The following is a 21,490-nucleotide window of genomic DNA, read 5'->3' on the forward strand; positions in this document are numbered from 1 at the left end:
TCATCTCCTTACACCTTGTTATGAGATATTTGCTTCACCTGAGAATGCTATTGCATGCCAGTTTGCACATGGGAGAGTGGATTTCCCAGGGATGGGGTAGGATAAGTGGGTGTCAGGGTTGTTGCTCTGGGTCTTTGGAAGGTATTTCCTTTCTGCAAGTTAAAGTATGGTTTTAGCTAGTGGGGAGTTATTGTGAAGTCAGCACAGCATAAAGAATTAGTCTGATCTAAAAAGGTCTTTATACTTCTGGTCCTGTTCTGCTTGGGTGGATGTATATTTGAGCTCCAGAGATGTTATGGTGTACGTCTGCTGGAAGAGCAAATCTGTCTCTTCCCCCTGCCACTTTTATTTCACTGTCTCACCTTATTGTCTGTCTTCCCCAGTACGTGTGGGACAGGATGCTAGGAGGATTCAAACACAAGAATTTCCGGACGAGAGAAGGGATTTGCCTCTGCCTTATTGCAACACTCAATGCGTAAGTCCTGTAACCTGCCAACCTACACTGTGTGCACAGGCCTGCTCTGTGATTCACACTTGTGCTCTTCTGTTCTTTATTCCCAGATCTGGAGCTCAGAGTTTAACACTGAGTAAGATAGTGCCACATATATGTAACTTGCTTGGAGATCCAAACAGCCAGGTAAGCTTTTGCTGCCAGTCCTGTCTAAAGCTTGTGCTAATTGCTGTGTTGGTAAGTGAGGCTCTGCGTTCTGGCTGGTAAATTAGCTAATTGTGCTGCTGGCAGTGAACAATGCTGCTTGTGAAGAGCCCTTGGCTGGCTTTGAAGAGGTATGATTTGAGGTGTCCTTAAACCAGCATGTTGATTTCTCTAAGAATTCAACAGAACAACGTGAACATGCAGGCAAGATGAGCAGAGCAGGAAACCTGTGTGGGAAGGGAACTGCTGTGCCTTACAGCCAGGATGCAGGGCAGGCTGCAGGCATCCCTCTGGGCTCAGAGCTGCACCCTTCTGCCTTCAGAGAACAACCAGTCTGGACAGGGAGGACAGATGGGACCAGTTGGACACACTACACTGTTCATGTGTGCTGCCAGAAGCTCTATGGAGAGGTTCTAAATAAGGGGAGGAGGGAAGGCAAGCTGTGTAGGAACCTTAAATCAGTGATGCAAGCAAAATGAAAAAACATGCTGCAAAGATACCTGTCACTTCTATGTGCTTTCTGTCCTGCCCTGGACAGGATCTAGTCTGAAGCTAGATCTATGTGAGATGAGTGGGAAGAGGAGTGTGGAGAAGCGAAGTTCAAACTTAGTCCATGTCCTGGTTTCAGTCAGGACGGAGTTCACTTCGTTTGTAGCAGCGGATGGAATGCTGTGTTTGGGTGTTAAAATGGGAGCAGTGCTGATAACACCCTGATGGTTTTAGTTGCTGTCAGACAGTCAAGGACTTTCTCAGTTCTTCATATTTCTCTATTAACGAGAAAGGAGGGGTGAAGCCAGGACAGGTGACCTAAACTGGCCAAAGAGAGTATTCCATGCCAATTACGTCCTGCTCAGTATAAAGGGGAGCTGATGGGAGGTGGAGGAGCAGGGGCAGCTCTGGGATGTGTGGTTTTTGGGGGACGGTTGGGTTCCAGGATGGCTCTGGGTGGCACGGCCTGAGTTGTGTGGTTTGGTGAGAAACTGCATTGTGTAGCAACAGCTTCATAGATTTTCTTTTTTGCTCTAAAGCCCTGTTGGCATTGTTATATTTTATATTTCTGCTGTTCTTCTAAACTAGCCTTATCCCAACCCACGGGCTTTTGGTTTCTTGGTTTTGGGGTTGTCATTTGCCCCTTCCTTTTCCCTTCCCTTGCCTCACACCTCCCCCCTCCTTCCCCTGCTCTTTTCCTTTAAGGAGCAGGCAGCTGCATGGATCTCGGCTCTCAGCCGGGGTAAACCCACGACAGTCCTGCAACATACATAGTAGTGCTTTTTGAACATCCCTGTTACCTCCGAGCATGGGTGACACATGTGATCCAGCTCTGGAGCAGGTGCCTAGCTGGAAGGAAGTGTGGGGTGGCTGACCTGGGAATTGGTTTGCACTGGGGAGGTGGCTGTCTGTCCGTGGCTGGCTGTCTGTCCGTGGCTGTCAGGGCCTCCTTTGCAGAAGAAGGGGACTGAGTGTGAAGCAACCTTCCCAGGGGGGTAAACCAGTTACCCTGAGGAGTTTTGGAGGCAGTTTAACATTCAGAGTCTTTGGTAGTTCTGAGCCACGGCTGACCCAGCTCTTGCCCTTCAAGTGGTACTGGGGTTAGCTGGACTTGTTGCACAGACACCTGGGTCCTGCTGTTTGTTCCTGCAGCAGCTCACCAAAGGTTGTTGAGGGCACCGTGATGTGGTTTTCCCTTTTCCATGTGACTGGCACAGCTCATTATCCCAACTACAGCTGGAAATAAGGCTCATCTCTTGCTGCTTCTTCTGGGCCTGGTTCTTCATGCCCCAAAGCCTGTGCCCAAACTGATCAGACACAAACCGCTGTCAGAAGCAGCTCCTGGTAGAACTGTCCTGGGGCAGGGGCTGGCCCTGGACTCCCCCAGGGCTATTTCTGTGCTGGTGGTGCCTTCTCCTGAGCTCTGGGACCAGTGCTCGGTCAATGCTGCCCTCTCTTGGTGAGAGACGATGGAGAAACACAGATCCAGGTCAAGGACAGCGCTTTTGTGTCCACAGAGTGTCCTGTGTCTAGCCCTGATGTGTGGGGGTGCTTGGGTAGCTGCCAGGCCATTTTGTGAGAAGCAGAAGTGCCCAGCTCTGTAGGGCTTTCTGTGGGCAGAGCAGATAGCTTACCTTCTCTGCCTGCTGTGTCTGGTGGAGCAGGGGGGTTTGGTATAGAACTAACACAGTCATCACATTGGTGGCCCTTGTGTTGGGTGGAGGGGAGGATGTGCTCAGCAATTTCTTGTCAGTCAGTTTGGAAAACATGTAAATCTCTGAGTGACTCAGGTGACTGGTTCCATATTTTGTTATCACCACAGAAACAAGTTTGTAAGGTGGCACTTAAAATCAGTTTATTTTCTAGCATACAGGCAGTACAAGGTCTATTCCTGTGTGTCTCTGCTTTTTTTATCCAGTAACTGTGCCTGTTGCACTCAGTGGGTGAAGTTTGGCAAAGGGAGCCGAGCTCCCTCTGTGTCCCCCATGTATGGAACCTCATCTAAAGGCTTGACTGCTGTGACAGTTAAACTAGACCTGCCACAAACGTCTGAAAGGCTGGGATGGGAGCTCCTTCAGGAACTTTGTAGTGCTGTTTATAATGGCAATTGTTTTTGCTGAGAAATATGCTAATTCATTTATCCCAGGTAGGGCAGGGATTTATTCATTTATTTATTGACTTTCTGTTACATTTATTTATTGATTTCTGTTACATTTCCCACTCAGGTTCGAGATGCAGCAATAAACAGCCTTGTGGAAATCTACAGACATGTTGGGGAACGTGTAAGGGCTGATCTGAGTAAAAAAGGATTACCCCAATCTCGGTGAGTTGAAAACGTCCTTCTGTCTTAAACTACTTTTGATCTGCTTTTTATTCCCTTCCATCCTTTAGCAGGCTTCAGGACCTGTGTGATTGAACCTCTTTCTGTGATCAGGGCTGGTTTTTATGGGGTGAGAGAGGTGTGGTTTTTTGCTTTAATCCTACAAACACTTGTGCAAATGGCTTGTCATGTGGATCCTGTACTTTTGCCCCAGTAAGCCACAGCATCTTTGGAAAGCCACTAAAATTATTGCAGTTGTGTAATTAAGAGACACTGAGATGTGATAAAGATCTTCTGCTCCATCTGGCCTGTGACATGACTGAGAAGTGTCAAGGCTAAAAACAAATGTTGTGTGAAGTTGTTCATTGTGTTTGTGGTAGTTCTGTAAATAGTTAAGACAGGGGAAGTAGCAATCAACTGGAACTGTGTCTACAACTAGACACGTCATCTCCAGTGAGGTAGTATTTCTGACTGTCTCTTTTGTCTCTAAGATTGGTAGTTTCTCAGTTTTTCTCCTCAGCCTTTTCCTGTTGTCATTTTTAAAAACAAATTTAAAAACTTCTCTCCATGCTGACATTTTTGACACACTCAATGACCTGAGTGAAGCAAAATTTGTCCTATAACATCTTAAATTAGAAGATTCATAAAAACTAAGCTAACTTCTTCATGGTGTGTTGCTTTCTTTATTTTCACACAGGTTGAATGTAATTTTTACAAAATTTGATGAGGTCCAAAAATCTGGAAACATGATCCAGAGTGCAAGTGGTGAGTAGAAGTACTTGTATTCTCTTTGTGGTGTGTTTAGCAGCTCTCACTTGGTGAGGCATCCACGTGTCCACAAAGCAAGCGTTCTGCTAGAGGAGACAAGAGATGGGTCATGACTGAGAAATACACATGTAGCTCTTGCAGAAAATAAAGTGATGTTTAATTAGCCTGCTCTGTTGTCTTCTGCTCTTCTGTGTCAGAAGGAGAATTAAGCTGAAGTTTCAAGAACAGAAGGTGGTGTTAGAGCTGACCTTTTCTTTCTCTTGAGTGTGTTAGGGAAAGACAGCTTCTGTTTTCTAGTCCACACACATCTTTGTTTAAATTCTTCATAAGGTAAATTAAATAGTAATTTAAGAGAAGAAGTCTTTTCAATTTAATGCCCTAAATACCCCAGGAATAGTAAATATTAATGTAATACTGCTCCATTTAAAGCTCATCTTGTTTAGGGATTGTATTTTGCAGTCCTAAGTTTGGGTACTTTGTTTATGACTGATAGTCAAAGCTCTTATCAGAGCCTGAATTCTGTTCCTTTTCTTGAGATGAGTGTTTTGCTTGCTGCAAAACCAAAGATCTGTTACTGCTTTTCTCATAGATGGGTTTATGAGCTAGAAAAGATTGTAATAAGTATCACTCATTTTTAAGGATAGATTCTTGAGGGAATTAATCTTTCTGCCAGCAGCTAAGCAGTGCAGAGATGAAGAAGGTGGGCTCAGTGCTGTGGATTCCTGTCAAGCTCATACCCCCTGCAAGGCTGGGAGCTGGAGACATGATGTCCCTAATCTCTCCTGCTGTGCTCTTGGAAACCAAGAGAGCAGAGAGCTCTCTACTCTCCTGTATTGGGGGAGGGGGAACAATATTTCACTTGTAGGCACTATTCTTCTTGCTGTGTCCATTTTAAAGTATGGGAAACGTCATCCCGACAGGAAATAATAAAATGGAGTTATTGGAAAATGTGGAAGCTCTCTCTTGGATTGTTCTGGAATGTGATGTATGTCTGGGATGCTGCAGACCTAGTGCAGGTGCCTCTGTGCCATAACGGGTTACAACTTGGCTTTTGTGTAATGTGGAGGAGTATTGGCTGTGTAAGAACATGAGGCTTACAGTGGCAAAGAAGTGCAGTTTAACAAGAAATGGCCTCAGGCTTTTTACAGAAGGGGGGAAGTAAATGTCTAATCCCTTAGCAAGCACCTCAAGGTTTGCAGCCTCCAGGAGGTCTGACATCATAGCTCTAACTGAAAGGAGCTTTCTGCTGATTCAACTTCTCTGCTCGCCACTTGGCTAGGCTAAGGTAGGGTTTTTTGTTTGATTTGCTAGTAGTGGAATAAAATGTTTTAAAAAATAGCTAATTTGAGGCTGTGTACGTGTAGATGCTGTTGTCTGGATTTTGAGGAGACTTGTTTGTGCTTTGTGGGGAAGTGTGTTGCTACGTGGACATTTTAAAAGCTGTGGTGGGATGATGACTGTGGGTGGGGTTTGTGTTGGGTTTCTTGGGGGGGTGGGGGGGAAGATTTTGGAAGTGAATGTGTCTGTAGCTAAATTTAAGGTAGCTTTCCAGAAGGCTTTTCTAATCCAGATCTTAGTAGAAAATCAGGATATATCACAACTGATTAGAAGAATATTGAGTATGAAATTAGTGAAATATATGTAGCAATAAACATCAATTAAAAGCAAGAAACCAGAGTTAACTTAGATTTGCAGTGTGAGTTTTAAAAGTGCAAAAATGACTGCACAGCTATGTCCCAGAACAGTACCAGAGACATCTCCTGGTAACCACTGGCTTTTGAGAGGCAGTTCTCTAACCTGAGCATCTTAGTGCCTGCTGTGGTGTGATTCAAGGGTGCTGGAGACACCAAAAGGATCAAGACGAGACAATGACCTCTTTTTGGGCTGATGTTTCTTACAGTGCTGTCTCTTTCCAAGAAAGTAAACCATCTGGTTTAAAATTCCAAAGGAAGGATTCCATAGGAACATTTTTTCCAGTTTTAGGTTTCACTGAGATTTTTTTTTTTTTTCTTTTAATACCTCTTCCCCTGACCCTGTTTGGCTGAGTCTGGACATTTAACCTTCTTGCACCTACAGTGCCTGAGACCTTACATACCTTATCTCATGTCCTTGGCTTCACTGACAGGCTTTCTGTGCTTCCAAATGCAAGTACTCCTCTCTTCCTCGCTCTGCTTAACCTGACCTGCTCGTGTCTCCCTGTCCTTGCTTGTGCTGTGGTGGGATGTTCTCCCTAGAGCACTTGTGTTAGTGTTTCTCTGCTGGTGGGGACTGAGAAGTAGCCTGGGGGAAAGGGAGTGGGGACAATGGAGGAGTGTTACAGGGCCCATGGAAAAGATAGGATCTCCCACTGCTCTACCAGGACCTCTTTGTAGAATCATAGAATGGTTTGGGTTGGAAGGGAGCTTAAAGATCAAGTGCCAGCCCCTGCCATGGGCAGGGACACCCTCCACTAGCCCAGGTTGCCTGGAGCCCCATTGGCCTTGAACACAGCCAGGGAGGGGGCAGCCACAGCTTCTTTGGGCAGCCTGTGCCAGGTGCCCACCAAAGCCACTCTGTTACTTCCCTCCTCAGCTGGACAGGGGAGAGAAAGTAAATCAAAAGGCTTATGGGTAGAAATAAGGACAGGGCAAGATCACTTGGCAGTTACTGCTATGGGCAAAACAGACTTGGCTTGGGGAAATGAGTTTAATTTATCACACTCTGATTTGATTGGTAATAATGAGAAATAAACACAAATCTTAAAAACACCCATCTTTTTTCCTGGGGTCAACTTCACTCCCTGTTTCTATGGAGAATCCTCCCTTCCAGCAGGGACCCTTCCTCCACATCCAGAAGAAGAGAGGTGATGGTTATCGTGTGTTGTCTTGTGCTGCTCCTTCCTCCTCAGTGGGACGACTCCTCATGCTCTTCACCTGCTCCAGCACAGAGTTCCTCCCACAGGAGACAGTAATCCATGAAGTTCTCCAACATGAGTCCCTCCCATGGGGCACAGTTCTTCACGACCTGCTCCAGTGTGGGTCCTTTTCACAGGGTGCAGACCTTCAGGCCCAGACAGCCACCTCTGTAGCCCCTCTTGCTACCAAAACCTTGCCATGCAAACCCAATACACCTAACAATAAAAAAGTCAGTAGTTGCATGAGCTACTGTAAAAGTTGTTCTCACTTGTGAAGCTGAAAATGGAACATTTGTTAGTAATATTGTTGTGTGTCAGTGCTGGAGGCAGGGTTCAGTTAGCCATTGTGTTACTGGCTGGTTTGGTGCTTCTTCATGCCCTCCAAGCACAGCACACGTGCCCACCGTGTCTAATATATCAGCAGCTCTGTGCAGCTTCCAGTTTATCTTTTTGAGGTTGTATAAGCCTGCAGAGGAGGCTTATCTTCACCCACGGTCACAAGTTTATTATGCTTTAGACACGCAGCATTTCTCAGGTTTCTTGTGTCCCTGACGCCTCCTGCAGCTTTTGAACAAAGGTGACAATTTCAGTAGCTGCCAAAATCACCTGGGAAGATGAAGATAAATATTGCACATCCAGAAGGTTTGCTGTCCTCTGGTGGTAGCTGTCTCAGCCTTGGTAATCCTTGGAGTCTGCTGGAGGAGGGTATTGATGATGGGCAATGTGTGTCTGTTGCCATTGGTGCCACTCCTTTTCGATGGCCTGTGATGGTCTCAGTGTGCAAACACAATGCTGATGCTCCTGATGCTTTAATGCCACAGTATGTGGCCTGGATCAGGTGACTCCAGACAGTGTGGTGGAGCTGTACTGTGTCTTACAAGCTCACATTAGCCCCTCTCTGCAGCCAGCACATACTAGTTCTAGCTCTGTGTGGGATGTGTGAGTGTCCCAGAGATCTTGGGAGGCAGACTGGTGTATTCTTGCACAGACTGCAGTCTGTAAGCCCTTATTGGGGTACAGTGGCACTGTGGAAGGAGCACCCACCCTTGTGGTGGGTTTCCTGCTCTGAGATGCTCCCCGTGTTGGGTGCATACTGGCTGCAGAACTGTCTGAAAAGTAACATGCTTCACCCCTTGGGGAAGGCTTTCTGTTGTTTAAGGTTAATGGGAAGGTTAACTGAGCGGTATCATGACTCCTTTGCTCAATAGTAAAGAGCAAATTTGCTCAACTGAGCCCTGGCCCAGGAGCCCTGGAGTTGTGCTAATTAGAATAAGATTTGAAAGCTGTCAAATCTGACTTAGTGCAGAGCATAGTGGTGCTGGGCAGGTGGGAACCCAACTGTGACTTCTGAAGTGGTGAAGTATGGCAAAAGAACTCGTCAGAGAAGACGGTGACTAAAACTGATCTCTTGGCTTTGAGGCTGCTGTGTGGGATAAGTTTCCTCTACCAGCTCGCTGAGGATGCAAGTGTAAGAAAGCAATTGCAGCAGGGTTATTTGTGTGTCAGGAGAAACTTGGAGAGTTGTGAGAGTGCTGTAAGTTAAAAAATTCTTAATGGTTCCCAAGAAATAGACAGACAGAAAAGGAGCTTAAAATAGTGTCTGTTCCCATTAATAAGTCCAGTGAATCAACTCCAATCAGAATGTGAGTTTGCATGTTTTGTATTTACTTACCTTTCCATGGTCCATTAGTGTTTCTTCGAGTTTATCTTGAATTGCTTTATTTTTAAATTATTTTGGGAGGGGGGTTAGGCTTTGTTTTTATCATTTAGTAATACAAGAACCGAACGTGGGGTGGGGTGGGGGAGGTTTGCGTAGTAACCTGAGGTGTTTCATTAAGTCAGAGGGAGGTTCTGGCATGCTGAAGTATGCTGCTGGTTGCTAGGCTACCAGCAGCCCTTGCAGCTAGAATATGAAGTTAAAATCCACGTTGGATTTCTCGATGATTCTCAGTGCATCTCTGTTTTGTTATGTGGCATATAATTAGGCAGCCTCTTGAAGCAAAAATTATAGTTTTCCCCCCTTTGGGCTTTCAGCAAGCTAATTATTTTCAGTGTAACTGCTTTTGCTAATTATGCAGATGCCTTATTCCCCTGGGACAAATACATTTTCAGCATGAAAGAGCCAATAATTGCCAGCTAGTCAGCTGCTGCGTTCGGGTGGCGTTGTGCGGTAGCTCTTCGGTTGGATGCGGTACGGAGAGAGGCTGTCGGGCACAAACAGGCTTCAGGAAATTCCTGCTGCATGGGTTTTCTTGGTCTTGTGTCTGGAAGGACCTAAACGTGAAGTGTACCCTTTTTTCTGTGGATTTGAATTGACTTTGGGTTAGACCTGGACTCCTGAAGCCTTGTCATCAAGTTTCAGGACAAATTCAGAATGCAAGGAGTGATCTACTGAGAGATGCAGGCTGATAGGATGTGATCACTCAAACCAAACCTATTCTTAACCAGAATGTTTGTGTGTTTCTTATGCTCTTGATCATTGAGATATAAATATGACCTCCTTTGATGTTTTTTATGTGTGTGTGTGTCAGTTTTCTGGAGATGCTTCTACTCTGGTGTGTGCAGCAATACTGTGGTGGTGTGACAGTGTGGTACCCGTGCATAGGTATTGAGCTTTCTTGTCATCACTGAATGTCATCTTTGCTCAGGAGAGCAAGTTTTAGAGGTAGTGGAGGTGGCAGTGGTCTTGGGCTGCAAGAAAATGAAAGGAAGGTATCTTAAACCCAGAAGTCTGGAGGTGAGATCTCTCCTTTCCCCACAGATACTTAAAGAGCAAGGGGAGGATGCAGTTACAGCAGTAGGCTGTGTGCATTACTCTAAGAGTAAACAGGCTAACTAAAACAATGCTGAAATAGCAGATGTGATAATTTCAGCCACTGAAAGCCAATGAAGGAGTAGTGAGTAGAACTACTTCTATATTGAGGTATTGCTGCAGGTAAACAGGCTGTTTGAATGAATTCTGTTTATGATGAAGCTGTCAACTTGGAGGCAATTAGATGGAAATTAGAACTATTTGACATTGCTGTGTTTTGCTGGCAATAAAGCAGAGTCTCTGAAATGCTATTTTGTTATTTATCATAAAGAGGAGAAATCACCCACTCTTGCCAAGCGCTGCTGTGTGTCTGGGGGTGGGATATTGTTCATTTGTCAACACACATCCAGGCACCAGAATTGCAGACTAGAAGGAGGGACGACTGTCTGTGATAACACAGGGGTTTTGAGCCAGCAACCCCTGCGCTGCTCCTTTCCTGCATTTATACCTCCTTGTGCAGCTTAATTTCCATTATGGCTTGTTCTCTCTGAAATCTGTTTTCAAGTTGAAATAGAAAATGAAATAGGAAATTAATGTCATTGGCTCAGCATTCCTGTGGCATGAAAAACAGCAAGGGAGTTATCCTTCCACCTGCATGGGGGCTCAAAGGGCAGAGCAGTAATGTCCAAGTGGTATTTGAATGAATACTATTGACTGATAGTCATAGGAAGGTATGAATGGACAAGACGAGCTCTGCTCCCTGCCTGTGACATGATTTTGCATGTGTTACAGCCTCCTAGATTTCAAACTGACGTTTAGAAGGCAGGGGTGTGAGCAAGCAGGCGTAGCAGGACACATGGCACTCGGCTGAGGGCTGAGCAGGCTTTTATTTTGGAGGAGTGGTGGCAGTCGTCTGCTGGGTCACAGGGAGAAGTCATTCAGGAGGGTGGAGAGTTTGCTGGTGGTTAAGTTGCAGAGAGAAATGTGCCATACCAGGGCTGCTCCCGCAGCACAGTGCTCTTCCCCAGCATCTCAGGAGCGCTGCAGATAATGACTACGGGGAAAGGTAGGTGGTGATGAATGTGCCACTGGCATGGAGGGGTTTATTTGTTACTGTCTGCCTGTTTCGTTGCTTTTTTCATGGTGTGAAGATGCTGAAACAATCTTGCAGTAAAAGTGGAACTTAAAAAATAGCTGGTAAACAACTGTAGCCTGGTGGCATCAAGCTCAGTTTAAGCTTCTATAAAATACAGTAAATGAGGTGATGAAAGAGGGGATGGTATCTATAGATAGGTATTGGTATGATATAGGCACAGAACAGGTTGCTGGAGGTGAAGGACCAGTATTTTCAGACAGCCTTCCTGGTCTGTGATACTTCTGAGTGATCGTGGTATCTTTCATTTCCTAACTGATGCTGGGAAGGTTATTAAGACTGGTTATCAGTACTTTGGAGTTAACACTGACTCACGGTGCCAAGATTGTGCAAATAGAGACACCGCTGGCTTTTCTGCATTCTTGTGTTTTCACTGTGTTTCTGTAACAGAAAGGATATCTGTGGAACTTGGAGAGGCTGGAGGGGGCTAGGGGAAAAGGAAGGAAAAGAGGACCTCTGTGTCATTAATTTGCAGGATGGAAGCATGTGCTGTATTTATTTTTGGTGCACCAGAAGCCTGTTCCTTTCATATTAGCTCTCAGGGGAAATGATTTCTGTTAGCCATCTTTGCAAAAGCAGTGTCCCTTCTTCCCCCCCTCTTCTTTCCTCTGTTCAGTGTACCTGTGTACTGTTGAATTCCTTATTGTACTGTGGATGTAGTAGAGTGCATTGAAGAAAGTCTGTACCTGAGTTGTATGGACCTTGGTTTTTCAGTCATATTTACTGTCTCAAGGTGAGAGTTAATTGGCAGGTCTGTAATGGAGCAAATTGAATGCTGTGGAATTGATAATACGTGTGACAGCATGTGCTGTCTTTACAGGCAGCCCTTCACTTCAGGGGCTTGGATCCTTCTGGAGTATTACGGTTTCACAATGCTCTTCCAAGGCAAGTCCAAGGTATTTTCAGAACAGTCAGGAAGTGTCTCCTGATTCCAGGAACAAAACTTCAAAACCTGTCTAGGCTGGTTCTCATTCTCACCCCAAACTACATCACCTGTCACTGGACAGTGGCACCTTCTAAGAGACCTTGTGACTCTGGTTCCTCTTGTTGAGGGCAAAAGAGGACTTGGGAATACTATGATGTTTTTATAAACTTAGAACTGTGTTGAATAGTTCATGCACTTAACTGTTTATTAATAAAAACAAGCAAGTATTTGTTGTTAATGAAGCATGATGATTTCATCATGCTGGAAATTTCTCAGCTTTGAAAGATCAGCTGGTGGCATGAAAAGCCTGGGGCAATAGTCCAGCTGGTCTTATCTGTTGGGAAATGTCTGACCTCCAGGTCCCCATTGGTTGTCTGAACTGCAGTAGTAGCAAATGTCAGAGGAAAAATCAGTTGTTTGTGCTATTGTGTCTTCTGGATTGTATCCCAAGTACCTTGCCCCTAGGCTTCCCTTGCAAAGCCGCAGTTACCTTGGTTGTGTCTCATCACTTTCCAACCCCCTGATGGTTTTATGTAAGTACACAAATGCTCTTTCGGCCAAGCTCCGGTGTAACTAAGCAGAAGCCCTCAACCACTGTGCTTCATGGTATTTCCAAGGACATTCATAAAACCTAGGCTAAAGAGGAGGGTGCCTGAATGATGAGATGGTGCTGTATGGACCATATGAGCAGAAGATTAATGAGCACAATTCCATTAACACTGATGGAGGTTAAATGCACGAATATGCTGTCTGTCTAGACGTGAGCTGCTTTATGCTGGACCTGTTCTCTTCCTCCTTGGTAAAAGTACTGTGTGGATCTGAGGGACCTCATGGTCGTCTTGGAGAACCCATGAAACTTGGAACATGTTGCTGGGATGAATCTGCAGTCCAATGTTCATAAGAAGAATTAGAAAGGATCCTACACCTTTTCCATGGAAACTGTAGTAAGATCTGGTAAAGCTGTGGAGGTGATATGTCATTCAGGCTTAGTAGTGTTGCTGTTTGCTATGGTCTTTTCCTTCCAATTTCTTTTGTTTCCTTCTATGTCAGGTTGGTTTCACCAGTCAAACGAAGCTCAAAGCTGCAGTGGTCATTGTCTTCAAAGTTTCCTGATATTTTTTGTGTCACTTTGATCATCTGACTCCTCTCCTTTGTGTGTCTCTTGTCTGAAAATGTTTAGGGGTCAAAGCCAGAGCAGTATTAACTCCAGTGACCTTTCTTGCATGAAAGGACTAGCTCCAAATCTCATGGGTTTGATTTTTGTCACTTATTATACACAACGCCTTCCTGGGGCAAAGTTATCAACAGGATTGTTTGCACACACATCTCGGTTGTTGAGAGTGTAACAGGGATTTTTAAGCCAGTATTTTACTCTCACCAATTTTCCGACAGATGGGGGAGGACAAATTACTCAGGTACTGTAGAGGAAGACTGGCAAACTAAGGGCAACCTGGTGTGAGGAGAAAATATCCCATAGCTGTATATCCTACAGATTCACGAGGCTGCTTTGGGTTGTGTTTGTTTACGTAATTCACACATTTTGTCTTTAGAGCTTGTTGGGGAAGCACAGTGAAGCACTTGTGAGCACCAGTGAAAGTATCACATGCTTTCTGCTGCTGTGGAGAGAATTACAGAAGCCTTCTTGACTAGAAAACTTTGCCTGAGGCTCACAAATTGTTCAGTCTCCATGGAAAGCGGTGGAGGGGTGGGGTCTTCCCCCTTTCTGTATGTTGGCTGGGTGCTGGGTTCTGGAGAGTAATCTCCTGGTACATTATTCTAAATGAATGCTCTGGGCTGTTTTTATATGGAATCGCTGTCCCAGTTTGATTAAGGACAGCCATTTCATTCTGAAGCCTCAGCAATGGCCAAAGACTGCTTGGGAGGGGGAGATGAAGTTTCCTGTACCTCTTGTGGACCACTTTGAATTCCTGTGCTGTTGTTTTCATGATGAGATTGGGGTCCTGGGCAACCTTGTCTAGATCCAGGCCTGGAGGTTTGTGGCCCTGCCTGTGGCAAGGGGTTAGAACTCTATGATCCTTGGGGTCCTTTCCAACCCAGACCATGCTGTGATTCTACGATTCGTTTTTTAGTTGAGAATTTAACGTGTGAACTGAGTTTAGCTGCTGTAATTAGCAGCCTCTGAGGAGAGCAGTCACCCTAAGGTAATGAGTGAACTTACAGGATAGGGGTTCAGGGGCAGTAAGAGTATGAGACATGCATGTTTCCTGACAGGGAGGAGCGTGCCTGCCCTTGCACAACGGTGTACGTGTGGTGCAACCACTGTAGCTGCAGGTTCTGTAGACATGAGATTTTATTCAAGTGTCTAGACTGAAGTGCACCTGGTGGATTTCTAAAGAACATCAGAGCAAGTGCTTGCAGGCTTTTGAAGGTCTTCTCATATCTCATCACTTATTCAAATCATTGACCTGAGGCTGGATGAGATTAGCCTACCAAGTCCATGTCTGAGACATTAATACAGACACGCAGTGGTAGAACAATAACTGCAGCTCTGTCTGTGTGAGTCGAGGGCATGAAGAGGAACTTTTCTCTGAAAGCTGCAGTGGACAAGTGTGGATTTGTTACCACAGTGGGAAGTACAGCTAAAGCATTGTCCGTGCTTGGCCCTGGTCCACCATTACATTGCCCTCTTCCTTCATTATGTTTGGCTGAAATATTTTGTTTGTAGCTCTGATACAGCGATGTGAAATGGAACAAAACCAGGCTATAAGAAGTAAAAGCATCCTATTTTTGTAGCATTAAGACAGCAAATACCATATAATGACTGGGTTTCTTCTGCCTACTGAAGGAATTAATTCTGCCCTGCTGCCCTGTCAAAGGAATCCTTTGGCTGCATTGTGCAAAGCACTTTGAGTCTTTCTTGTTTATTCCCCTGAAGCCCCAAACAGCCTAGAATAATCCTGGCTTGCTTTACACCCTACATGTAGCCTGCAGGGAGCTCACTGCAGCCAAATCTTCATGAGGAACACTGCTAACTGCTGCTTCTTTACAGTTGGCTTTCAGAGTTAAGCCAGGTGAATTTTAGCACTGACAATACACTGTCGATGGAGATCAGTACCTTCATTCACCCTACAGTGTCACCTGAACTGCTTTTCTCAAGAATGGCAAAACCTAAAGCTTCTCCATTTCCAGACCTGCTCCTTTTCCTGTGGTGGACCTGGCCCACCTTGCTTCAGTGCTCATCAGAGCACCATGGAAGTCCTTGAGATGCTTGACATGAAAGTTGCTGGGGTTAGATGCAGATGCTAATGTCCCATGAATATGAAACACGTCTGGACTTTACTGGAGCCTAGCATGACTACTGATTTGGTAGAGAATTTCAGACATGCAGAGGTAGGAAAGATAAATCTGCACTATTATTTTAGGCCAAAGGAAAGGACTTCTCATGATCTTTGTGAGGAATGGACAGGGCCCTCTGTAAACTGCTGGTTGCCTATGTTGCACTAGTGTTGTACAGGTGTGTTAGGCATGGCTGCTCCAAGGCTTTCAGAGGGAAGGGGGGAATAGATGTTTTAAGTATGAAACAGTTCCCACTGCTGCCCCCACTGATTTCTTTAGGCAACTGGCATTGGCTCTTACAGCACTGGTGCTGCTTCCACCCCATGTAATGAGGCTGTTCCCCTTGGGTGTGGTGTGGGTAGGGAAAGATGTGATGCATGTCTTCTGCATGTCTCTCCTGAGTAGGGCGAGTCCTGTCTACTGGAACTCCAGCTCATAATGGGGCCTGACATTTCTAATCAGCTCTGCTTTATGAAGAATGGGTCTAACTTTGTTTTCAATCACTTCTATTTCACCCTCTGATTCCCCCCAGCCCCCCAGCTCTTGTTTGTGAGCAGGAGGGAGCAGGGGCAGTCCTGGAGCCAGCCCTGGAGCAGCAGGACTGGGCATGCTGCTCTCCTGCAGCTCTGCCAGTGCACTTCAGCTCCAATTTACACTCCTGCTGTTTGAGCTCTGTGCTGGGCAGGAGCTGAATCTGCAGAGACTTCTCATCACACGGAGCTTCTGTGATGTGGAGAGACAGTCATGCTCCTTTTCACTGGAGACTTAAATAAGATCTGATCCCAGGCTTCCACAGGCAAAATGTTTTTGCACCAGCTCACTGAAATTTGTTCTCTGTCCCCTTCCCTTTAAGAAGCTTCATACTTGTCTCTAATGCATTTCTCAGATGTAGGGGTTGGGTTTTTTTTAGCTTTGTGCTCTGGATCTTGTCTTACTGCAGTGAGCTTTCTCCAAGGATCAGAGTCTGGGCTGGGTCTGGCGTATGCACATTGTGCTTCTTGCTTGCTGCTTCCCTTCACGTTGATGCCTGAAGCCTATTTATTATGGTCTCTAAGCAGTCTTGTCCCTATTTTTATCCAAACTACTACTATTTTTTGCAGCAGCGTGGTAGAAGCAGCTCTGTGCACTATGTTGCCTTAGAGTGTGGGAGATGTGGTAGGATTCTGAGGTACGAGGGAGTTCTGTGACATAGGTGGACCGTGCAAGGTCCTGTGGAGCAGTTAAACTTGAAGCTTTTATTTTATCTAGCTAGTCAGCATTAAAAACAGGATTAAAAACTTAATATTTTGTTTGAAACTGGAAGCTGGTTGCAGGACAACCATAGGGAACAATGGCTTTTGTATGAACCGGGCAGGGTGCTCCAATGGCTGCAGGAAAATGTGTCCTTCTGGGCCTCCAGTGTGTGTGGGAGGAGATGACTTGCCCATCTAAACTGGCAGGTCTTACATGCCCTGGGAAATGCTGTACACTGCCAGTTGGAGGTGAGAATACACACAAGCACTTTGGTACTCGTGTTTGGTAGTGCTCTTCATCCTTGGCCAGTAATGACCCTGCCAGCCATTTCTGAAAGGAGGTGGGCTCTGCCCCCTGATGACATGGGAGTGATTTCTGTACACCACCACACAGCACACGTGCTGATGAAAGACTGTGATGAGCAGCTCACTTCTTAATTTTTGAGCTAGGATCTTGACCTTTTCTGTACTACTCGTTCCAGAAAACCTTTGAATTGGAAATAAGACCTTTTCTAGCAAGACCCAGATGGTTTTATGTAAGTGCCAGTAGTTCATGTGCTGCAGGGACTGAGGGGACAGCTCTGTCCTTGCTCTTGCCATGAGCTCCTTTTTTCACATTGAGGATTGGAACAGGTTTTCTAGAGAATCTCCATCCATGGAGACTTTTAAAGCTTGGCTGGATGAGACCCTGAGCAACCTGATGCAACTTTGTCACCCCTGTGTTAGGAAGGAGGTTGGAATACTTGATCTCTAGAGGTCCCTTCCAACCTAAATTATTCTATTATTTTAGTTTTCCTTCAGTTGAAGGCTGTAGTTATCCAAGATCTCCAAATTCATTAATTTTTTTTTTGGTTACTTATGTAGCTGTGCATGTTTGTAAGCTAAAGACAAAGACTGCCACTGTCACTTGAGATGGTGTGTTTGCCTCTTACAGAATACTTCAGTTTATCAGCAGTGGTAACTGTGCTAAAGGCAGAAGAAAGTGTGATCTCAGCTGGCACTGCAACCTGGTGTCAATGTGAAACACCTGCAAGCTACAGCAGAGGCACCTCTGAAAAAGGCAGCGTGTCTCACTGCATGTACATCCTCTGTGAATTTAGTGACACAGACTAGAGTTGACAAGAAGGCTTTTTTCTAGTTTTATTGGTCTGTCATCAGTGTGACTGTCAAGTTGCACATGAGCATATGTAGTGAAGAATTAAGATGCAGATTATGTTTAATACTAAGAATTTAAAGCTTGATATTTAAATGTGAATATATTCTGATTTTTATATGAGGAGCTGCTTGCAACAAACGAGTAGTTGATACTATATTTTATTCCAGTTAATCTTCATGCTGTTCTTCAAAATAGTCTTTTTAGAAGTCACTGAACCTTTACTTGCAATGATGAGTTTTACCTTGCTGGCTGAGCTCTGTCTTACAATTCCCCAAGTAGAAAAAACAGAAGCTTTTAACTTCTGGTGCCTAAATACATTTTTTTAAATCTCTGACAAAGTAAAGCTTGAGACCTTCTTCCCTCATAATGTTTGCAAAAGGAAGTTAAGCAAGCCTGGTTTAAATGTAATCTAGATGACTAAGAACCACCTCCTGCCCCCACAAGCCCACCCATGTTCCAAGCAGTAATTATCAGTGGGTCTTTATGTCAGCAGGAGGGGTTTTCCAGATGCTAACAGGAATTAGTAGGATCCTGGTTCTACTATTTCAAAGCTAAACACAAAACTACTACAAAACAAAGAGAGAATAGAATTTTCTGCTTGTCAGCTCAGTTCTGCTTCATCAGTTACCAGTCTCCAGGTTGTAAAGGAGGGAGTGCAGTAGTAGGGACCCATGAAGCAGTTCAAAATGATGTTAATTGGAGCGTTGACTTCCTATGCCAGTACGTAAAGGTGGCATTGAAATTCACATTTCCCAATTTAAACACCTGGTCATATTTGCTTTCCATCTCTGGAGTGAAGCTGAAAGTGAATCGATAGGTGCCTGTCACGCGTGGTGCTTCACGTGTGCCAGTTCCTCTGTTTGCTGATTCTTCTTTAAGTGAAGGCAAGCACAGATGGTTACTAAAGAGAACCAGATGGTTTGCCAGCATGGTGGTGTGCTTGCAGGAGAAAGACTTGAACAGGCTTGAGGCTGGCTTTTTGTCATTGCTTTTAGTTCAAAGTTCTCTTAGTCAAAATCCCTCAGTTTTTTCCCTTTTTTTGGTTTTTGGTGGGATTCATTTTCCCATTCTAATAAGGTGCTTGTTGACCTTTCAGTGATTTTTTTTGTTAGGAGCCATTCTTGTTAGGTGTAGAGCCTAAGGAGAATGGGACATGCATGGACAAGTTAAAATGTAGAGCATGCCTTAATTCAGTAAGAGACTTATGGAGCCCATCTTTCCATAGTGCCAGTATGCAACAGCTTCCTCATCCCTTCACAGACCCTTTCCTTCAGACTAAATGCCAAAAAGAGACCTTTACCAGAGGGGCAGCATGAGTGTAGTTTCATCATCTTAGCTCAGTTGAGTTAGTTCAGCTGGTCTGAAAGCTCCCTGGGTGCTGGTTAATATGCTGGTTAATGGTTCAGAGCTTGTTTTCCTGGCTGGCTTGTGGCTCCTAAGCGTGGATTTGGTATTTGGCAACATGTAGGGAATTGGTGGGCTGTGCACAATATCCAGTGAACCAGGATGCTGCTGGTCACTGGTCGCTTCAGGCTGCCGCAGCAGTACAAACAGTAAATAGTCATTGTGTAACTGAGCCATTCTACTCCCATCTGGACAAAGTAATTACTTTATTTCCAAGTGGCAATAATTAAGTGCTCTGTAATGGAGGTGAGTGGCTCAAGTGACCTAAGTGAGCATCAGCTCAACGAGGCTGATCTTGCTTTCATGTTCAGGGGGGCCCTAAAACTTTTTCCTCTCTGAACAGACTGATGGTAAAGCAGTTGGTGGCTCATGATGAATAATTGTCCCTAGACAGAAACCTCTTCTGGGGTACCTGCAAGTATTTAGAACTTCAGAGCTCATGCTTGAAAATGGAGCAAAGTGGTCCAACAGATCCATTGAGCTGTATCTGGCACTTACCTTCTCCAGAAATGCTAAATATTTGCGTGCACATTGAACACAGAATTTGGATTTAGGGATTTCATAAGACATTTTCCCCACAAATTTTATTCCTATTTCTTCTGTGTTTTAGCTGCTTCTAGGAGCACAAGTACTGCTGACTCTAGCTTGTCACCCAAATCCAAGCACAAGGACAGCCTATGGGCACTCCCTGTTATTTGTGGTTAAACAGCAAAGTCCCAGCAGCCTGTATTACATGCTAAAAATTACTGGATTGAGTAGAGAAAGATTTATGTGGTTTTTCCTTCTGCAACCCGGTCTGCTCACATTTTCTGATGTGCTACTGCTGATACACTTTTTTGTTCTCCTTCAGTTAGCATCTTTATAGACTGTAGTCAATTGTTCATGCTAATTTTTTAATGTTAGTTCTTCACTGAGTCTTCAGATAGCAGCTGTTTCCATGCATTGCTTAGGCTAAGAATAAAAACTTGCTAATTTGGTGCTCCTATCTGCCTCCACTTTCACACCTCCTCTGTGCTATTGCCACTTCCCTACCTGATAGTGTTTGAGTCATGAAGTCTGTGAGCATTTTTTAATGCGCCAACAGATAGTAATCCTGCCTGTCAAAGTGAGTATTAACACTTGGCTACATGTAGCATAACACTGACATGGTCACTCCTCCTGCTTCGATTTGTGAAAATGGAAAGCCAAATGCACGTCTGGAGCCTGACTGCTGCTTCTGAGCAGTATTGTAGTTTAAAAAGAAATTGCTTGCTTGTCAAGCTCCTTTTTACTCAGTGAATGAGTAAATGAAAACAGTGAGTCTCTGCTCTCAAGCAGGTTTTTCAGCTGGTTCAAGTTGTGTCTACTTCGGGACAGATGAACTTGCAGGGCTGTGGATCACTCTGAAAACCCAGATAAATAAGCCCAGAAGTTGAAGGCTCAGAAATGAAGCTCTCAAAGCCTGTAACTAGTTGTTGTAATTTGAAGATGGGCTTCAGTGTCTCATTCAGCTCTTAGAGGGAAGGTCTTGGTGTCACCTGGGTTGTTGATGATTTTACACATGGTAGTGCAAATAATAAACACAACACACCAAATACATACACACTTATATAAAAGTGTATGGCTTCATGTATTCAAGTAGGAGGCTGTTGTGAAATGAAGGATGTACAAGGGCCATTGCTTTCCTTGTTAGATTTTACTCTGTAAAATATATTTCATTTTGAACATACTAATCTTTTAAAATTCTTCCCAGCTCATCTACTCCTTTTGATATGTGTGGAAGGTGCAGCCATGTTTCAAAACATATTTCATAGGAACTTTTTGATACTAATCTAGAACAGACCCAGGCAGTCTTAGTCTTGGTACATCCTCCTAATGTTTGTACCTCTGACTCAAGGTACGCTCCTCTATCTGAAATGCATTTAAAACACATTTAATTCTTTGATATGTGTCATAGTCTTTTGTCCATGCTCTGGAATGTAAATCTTAGGTGCGTCTGGACGCTTTACAGCTCATGAGACAAAAAGTGCCTTTAATAACCTTGAAATTAGGCTTTTTTTGCCATACGGTGCACAGGTGTATTGCAGCCCATCATGGATTTGCATGGGGACCTGCAGGGAGTTCACTGGGTGAGCTCACCCTTTTGAAGAAATCATCCATTTTGCCTCTTGTGAAGCAGAGACAATGCTCTTCTGCACCTCCTCTGCTCTGAGTCATGCCTTTTCTCTTGTATGAGAATGTGTAGTGAGGGAAGATGACAACAAAATAATCTAAAAATAAAGGCCTAATGACACTGAGGAAGCGGCGTCCTCCTGTCTTTAATTCCAAAGGTGCTTGAAAGAGCTTTCCTTTCCTCAGGTCTCATCTGGCCTCTGTGTGGCCTAATGGCTGCAGATACTTACCTTGGAGTGATTATCTTCATAGCAGACTGGGAAAACAGATCTCTCCTTCCCAGTCATCACATACG

The 21,490-nt window shown here is 44.6% G+C and overlaps 1 protein-coding gene across 8 annotated transcripts in view; it reads left to right on the forward strand.

Moving 5' to 3' along the window:
• CLASP1 (cytoplasmic linker associated protein 1) overlaps positions 1-21,490 on the forward strand; it is a gene marked incomplete at its 5' end in the record, with an annotated part of 163,393 nt that overhangs the window by 35,336 nt on the left and 106,567 nt on the right. For all 8 annotated transcript variants that reach the window (XM_084264745.1, XM_084264751.1, XM_084264748.1 and 5 more), the window contains 4 exons: positions 384-475; positions 562-637; positions 3,370-3,467; positions 4,162-4,229. In XM_084264745.1, the coding sequence (XP_084120871.1) occupies positions 384-475; positions 562-637; positions 3,370-3,467; positions 4,162-4,229 (334 nt within the window). The remainder of the gene's footprint in view (positions 1-383; positions 476-561; positions 638-3,369; positions 3,468-4,161; positions 4,230-21,490) is intronic.

The sequence above is a fragment of the Gallinula chloropus genome (genome assembly GCF_964237585.1).
Source record: "Gallinula chloropus genome assembly, chromosome: 5".
NCBI classification, from domain to species: Eukaryota; Metazoa; Chordata; class Aves; order Gruiformes; family Rallidae; genus Gallinula; species Gallinula chloropus.